This window comes from Prosopis cineraria, unplaced genomic scaffold, assembly GCF_029017545.1.
Source record: "Prosopis cineraria cultivar Desert tree isolate PC_DT_omini unplaced genomic scaffold, ASM2901754v1 PC2051, whole genome shotgun sequence".
NCBI classification, from domain to species: domain Eukaryota; kingdom Viridiplantae; phylum Streptophyta; class Magnoliopsida; order Fabales; family Fabaceae; genus Prosopis; species Prosopis cineraria.
Window position 1 is genome coordinate 1 of NW_026557376.1, and position 6,394 is coordinate 6,394.

Here is a 6,394-nt window from a genome sequence, read left to right on the forward strand (position 1 = left end):
TGAAAGGTAGAGATGGACTATGTAAATTATATTTTCCTCTTATTTTTTATCAGATTTTCTTTTTATTTTATTGTTGAAATTTAAATATAGAATAAAAATACTATTTTAATTACTAACCTAACATTTAAAAAAATAATACCTTTTATTTTTAATTATAAAATAATTTTAAGATATTAATCGTTTCAAAATATAAGTCAATTTTAATAAAATAAAATTAATCCCCTAAAAAAATTGACTGAAAAATTAAATTTAAATGGCAGAGGAAAATTATTGGTCGAGCCATAATTCCATGGAGGGATTTTATCGTTTCAGAGCTGTGCCCGAGCTAAAGGCTCGAGCTTTGGAACTCAGTGGGGAAGATTAACCTTCGTCAATGGAAGCTACTATCAGTCGCTCACCTCCGTGTTTGCCTCGCCGGAGTCCATTACTCAGCCGAAAGTCTCCTCCCTTTAAGACAACCATTTTCTGTTCTTCTCACTCGTCTTTTAAGGTTACTCCCTCTCTTCTTCAAAAAAAGAAAAAATAGTAAACCTATTACTATTTCCCAGCATTTATCCAGAACCAAAGAGCGGTTAATGATTGTTGTGTGTATGTGAAAGAGAGAGGTTAGTAATTTTTCTATGTTTGAAACGCAGTTCAAGAGGCAGTATACCAGTGTTATGATAGTGCCAACGGGGAGGGGATAGGAGCTGCTATTGTGGATTCGCCGGCGACGCTTTGCCGGTTGCGCGTGCTCTCTCCAACGTTGTTGACTGCCTTATCACTCACCCTAACGTATCTCGCTTCCCTATCTGATAAACCCAATGAATTGATATTTACTAATTTGCATTGCTCATTTTCGTACTGTGTTAGTTTTTCCCCCTCTCAGTTGATTCATATTATTTGGTAAATTCATTTGTCATTGAGGCAGATTTTTCTGGTTTAACATATAAGTTATTCTAATTTGAGACTCGAGCTCATGATTTCAAGGGAATGCTTGTCAAAAATTGAGGCTTGAGCCCATAATGTGAAACAAATGCAAGCGAAACATTGTCATTGTTGTCATTATCGTTGATTCTGCGGCTGCGTCTTTTGTAGTTCCCCCCCCCCATGTTTTGTATTCTGATTGTATTGGTAGTTTTGGAAATTAATGTTCTTGTATGTCTTGTTATCTGTCCTATTTCACATGCATTATTGTAGTTTGCTATGAATTATCAAATTACAGGTTCTTAATGCTGCAATGCTCTACTGGCCCTTGCCTAATACATTATATGTTGAAGGTTATGCTCTGGACCGCTTTGCAGAAGGATTATGGGCCTTACAGCCTGTTCACCAAAACAGGGTATGTCTCTATGGTTGTCTTGTATGCTGTAGCCTTGATTAGCTTGTGTCATGTGGGGTTGAAATTTAACCGGTGATTTTTCCTCATGCCATTTCCTTTCACTACATATGAATTATATTTTGGATTATTATTCATTGTTCTTTTGTATCAGGTGGGGTTAGTTCTTGATGCTGGAATTGAGAAGGAGCTTCAGATTCGCCAGTTGCAAGTAGCTGATGCTGCAAGGGCTTCCCTTGGATTGAATGTTGTGGAATATATTGTCACTGACACTCCACTCAAGGTATCCAGCACCCTAGTATCTTGATTTGCTTAATGATGTGTAAACTATCCAGCATAAGTTCCATACTCAAAGTGACATTTAGGCGTTTAAATTTCAAATATGGCAGCTATTGCTCTCTTGAGAGGGAATATAGAAGCTGTATAAAGTATGTGCTCCTCAATGAAAATGAATGGCTGTGTTGGTGGTGCTGAATATTCTTGTTGCGTCCAGTGTTATCAAATTTTTGCATAATGCCATATGTATGGGGACCCTATATAAATTTACTTCATATGCAACTGCTGCACAGCTTTCTGGCTGTATCCTTCAAATCTGTTCAGACAAAAGATCAGATGCACACCAAGCCTCTTGGATTGGTGTAAGCAATACTCTGGACATGACTTGAGGCATATTATCCATGTCTCTAAGTTGAACGTGCATTAAAAAATTTCTTAAATGTACTATGTTAATCTATGAAGCATGGATACTTCAAAAAAGTAAACGTATCTGTGTCCGATATGATACTTGTAGGATACTTTAGCATACGTATCCCACATTCTAACATTTGTATAACATGATTATTTTTCAACAATTTTTTACTACATCACTTCAAAATTTGAAAAAACACTTAATAGTTTAATTGATTATTATAAATATCCTTGTATTACTTTAGAAATTCTCGTTTAAAAAGAAAATACCAATATCTATGTCATAAAATGTTAAAATATATATTATAAATGTCCTCGTACTTGTATCCTAAAGTTTTGAAAATTTTCTATATTGCCATATCATGCCGGATCGTATCGGATGCTCGTCCCCGTATCTAAGCAACCTAATGTTAATGTTGGACTAAGGAACTTCATCAGACATGTCTATTCTTCCTACTCTTGGCATGATGATTTCTCAGTAGTTCAAGTTGCCCTAGCATGTCTAGTTCTTCTTGTGAGCAATCCATCCAATATGAATGCAAGATTTTTGCCTGGATCAAATTTTACAGGTAGAGAAGTGGGTTGATCCAGAAAGTGGACAATCAACAGGGAGGATTAAACACCCCGATTCTTTACTTAGAGCTGTAGAAACTTTAGCAAACCGGTCGCAAGTAAATGCCATTGCTGTTGTTGGACGCTTTCCAGATGATGATATTGAAGAGGTAGATGACTATCGGCAAGGAATGGTATGGCAATAATCATTAGTTCATTATGGACCTAGAAATACACTGATGGGAGTGAATGTAATTTAATCAGTTTTGCAAGCTATATTGGACTAAAAGAAATGTTGGATGCTGCTTGGCTGCTTCTCTTTCTTTTTGTTAATCCTTGTTTCCCCTTCTTTCATTGTGAAAATACTCACAGTCATGGTTTCTTTCCTCATTTTGATCTTTTCAGGGAATAGACAATTTGGCAGGTGTTGAGGCAGTTATTAGCCATCTGGTTGTTAGGACTTTCCAAATTCCTTGTGCACATGCTCCTGCACTATCTCCTTTTTCCCTTAGCCCATCTCTATGCCCAAAATCAGCTGCCGAGGAGGTTGGGCCTAACCTCTTAGCTTCTTTTGTCTTATTCACACTAAATAAAGAAGGCCTAATGCAGAGAGATGGATAGAGAGTGAACAATTAAGCTGCCAGTTTGGCTTCCAGACTGAAGTTAGTGAGAAATAAGATGTTGGTATTAAACACTCACATTCCACTATCTTTGGCATTAACTGTAAACAGACTAGGCAGCATGCTGATATGAAATAATATGCAGTGCATGATAAAGCTAAGAAAAGTTGACTGAAGTATGGGCACATCAATTTAGGATTGTCTAAAAGTTATGATAAAAATATAGTGTTATTGTCAAATGTTGATTACCTTATTAATTGATTAAAATTTTTTATTAGTTCACAAGCTTTTTCATTATAAATTTTTCTAAGAGTGACTTTTGATTATACATTTGATTTTCATTTTCCTCTGCATTTGCTTGGATAACAGTACTTGTGATTTGTTCTGAGTTATAAATGACTTGCTCTTGTTAGATAGCTAGGTTATACGTTCCTACCATGTGTGCTTGCTGGCTTAAGCAATGCTCCACAATACTTGGTGAAGAACTCTGATTCTATGGAGAGATGCTGCATACTGGCAAGTGATGTGGATTCTGTTATCCTTCCTAAAGATGCATGTGGAGGGGAAGGAGCTCTTGCTTTTGCAAGAAGTAGAAAAAAATAAGGTACAAATCCGAACATGAATTTTTAACTCGTATATTTTCTGATTTGAATATGCAATGACAATTTTCCTTTATGGTATTTTGGCTTCTTCCTACCAGCACACCATACTACCTCCAGATATTGAACTGCAAGCAATTCCTATGATGCTAGTGTCCCTTCTAATCCTATTGTTTGTAATATTCATGCAGCCTCTTATAATCACTGTGGAAGAAAATGAAACTGTTCTGAATGATACCCCAGATAAACTTGGCTTTGAAGCGGTAAGCAATCCATTTTCTTTGAATTTAGATTTCTCTGGTTAGGAGATGAGATAGGAACTTGAGGTATTAAAACGAAAGTTGATGGTTCAGATACTTTTCAGTGACCATTACCATTTTAATCAAGTCCTGCGAAGCTGAATTACAAATTTCCTATATATGATTTGAGATAGATAATTTTACCTCTCCAAAGAGCTGGAACATTTTTTATTTGTAGCAGGAAGTTACAGAACCTATAATGTTCAGAAATATCAGGCAAATATCAATATTCTTGAGTTTCAGGATTAGCTGGATCGTTATATTCTTGGTTGTGTAATGAATGAGTAGATACTGCACATTTTGTCCCGACTATTGAGATGAAGATCTGGTTCATTTAGGACCTCATCTTGGCCTAATCTCAACTATTGAGATGAGAAGATACTGGACAATTGTTGTGACAGTATGTTGTTTCAAATTTTGTTCCTCTGACTCTGATGTTAATGTGTCTTTGAAGTGGGAGAGAGTGAGACAGAATGAGAGTTTACATAGAGTTCACTTCTTTTCTCTCTCTCCACTGCCTCTTTTCTATCTATCCCTCTTATTTCGGAATCACTTCACAGACAAACAACATTTAGAGGGTCTAAATCTGTCTTTTATCAAATTAATTTTTTTTCTTCAGACGATTTTGAGCAAAAAATATGTATTCTTAGTAGTGGGTCTTAATGATCTATTCCATTTGTATCAGACTATCCAAGAAATCTTATGTTGTCAAATGCACTTTTAATGCCAACAATCTGCTCTCAGTAAGAGGGTGGAAAATGAAAAAGTATATAAGAATATTTGAAGACAAAAAGTGAAGATAGACAGATACACAAGTAAATGAAGAAACAGAAGCTCTCACATTGAAGTAGAAATCATTATCTGAACTCTTGGACTCTTGGTTGCATTAATTAACGTCTTGTATTTAAGTAAAAGTAGTTTGGTTAATGAAGTTACGTTTGCTGCAGCTTCAGGTCTCAAACTATTGGGAAGCCATCGGAGTAATTGCAGCTCACAAGGCAGGGGTCGATCCATTCTCTCTGAGAAGAGATCAAATTTCTAATATCCGCTGCAAATCTGTACCTGTCAATGGTTACTCTCTTTCGAGAGACAGAACTCTTCCCTGATTAAACCCGTTGGAGTTTAATTGATATCTATATTCTTTTTTTCTATTCATGATTTTTGTTTCCCTCATTCCATAGTATGTATGTGAGAAAAGAAATATCGTTGTTCAAGGATCATGTTCATTGCCATACATATATAATATAAAACGTATTATTTGAGTTATGAATAATATATTTTTTTTTTCAAATTCAATACTTTACATGTATGGTCAACTTAGTTATTTTAAACAAAATTTGATATATCATTTAGATTACTTAGGTTTTTTTTTTTTTTAATGATGGTCAAATTCCTGGCCTGACTAGGCGGCCAATTAGACCAAAATTAGGTTAGATAATTTTTTTTAATGAAGAAATTCAAGGTTTTGAAAAATCATGTCTTACTAGTTGTTTAACTTTTTTGGCGTAGAAGTAGTTGGTTTTTGTTCTTTTCGTCAAGTTAAAAAAAAAAAAAATTCATTCTTGTCGAGACTTGCGATTTACGAAGTAGAAGTCGGAAACTGAGTTCAAAAAGGTGGAAATGGAAACAAAATGACATAGAAGTTGAAATTCGAGAATTACGAGTTACGACTGCTTGAAGCTAATTAGTCAGACTGGAATGATTTTCTTTATTTCAGTTTTGGTCATTTTTCAAAACGCATGCTTTGACTTTTACTTCTGTTTTTTTTTTTAAATTAACGCGCTTGCTGATTGCTTTTTTGTTTAAAGTACTAAAAATGAGATCGATTGTTGATCAATTAAAATAATAAATTAAGAGTTAGTAGTTTAAATGCGGGATTAACTTAGAATCATACCAGTCTTAATTAAAATAATTTAATTTAATTTATATACATTAAATTATTCATATTTGAATATAAAAATGAATATTTAAATAACAAATTATTAGTTATTCTCAAATAATCCAACAAAAATTCAATAAAGAGAGAAAAATTTTATACATAGTAGTAGAATCCTAACAAAAATTCAACAAACTCAATAAATTTTTAATAAAAAGTTAAATAATTTTGCTCAAATAACTTAACAAAAACTTAAATAAAGAGAAACGGTTTCTATCACAACTAATATTTGAAAGATTATTCTGCAATCTATTTTTAACAAATCTCTTACATAATCTTCTCATAACTACTAAATTTATCTAATATATTATTAAAATAAATTTATTGCAACAGACCAAGTTGACCAAGTCACCATCAAATTGACACATCAAGTTATAACTGAA

The 6,394-nt window shown here is 34.0% G+C and overlaps 1 protein-coding gene across 1 annotated transcript; it reads left to right on the forward strand.

Moving 5' to 3' along the window:
• The first annotated feature begins 703 nt into the window (after positions 1-703).
• On the forward strand, positions 704-3,775 carry LOC129301333 (uncharacterized). The gene is made up of 6 exons (XM_054939908.1): positions 704-774; positions 1,205-1,321; positions 1,473-1,601; positions 2,575-2,751; positions 2,963-3,103; positions 3,591-3,775. Exons 2-6 carry the CDS (start codon positions 1,220-1,222, stop codon positions 3,666-3,668), a joined length of 627 nt encoding a protein of 208 aa, XP_054795883.1. The 5' UTR covers positions 704-774; positions 1,205-1,219; the 3' UTR covers positions 3,669-3,775.
• The last annotated feature ends 2,619 nt before the right edge of the window (positions 3,776-6,394 follow it).

What these genes read in the sequence shown, in the direction of transcription:
- LOC129301333 (XM_054939908.1), top strand. Translation starts at nt 1,220, where the DNA reads ATGCTCTACTGGCCCTTGCCTAATACATTATATGTTGAAGGTTATGCT. An exon ending in TCACTGACACTCCACTCAAG is followed by an intron (nt 1,602 to 2,574) that starts GTATCCAGCACC and finishes CAAATTTTACAG; the next exon opens with GTAGAGAAGTGGGTTGATCC. An exon ending in CAAAATCAGCTGCCGAGGAG is followed by an intron (nt 3,104 to 3,590) that starts GTTGGGCCTAAC and finishes TGCTCTTGTTAG; the next exon opens with ATAGCTAGGTTATACGTTCC.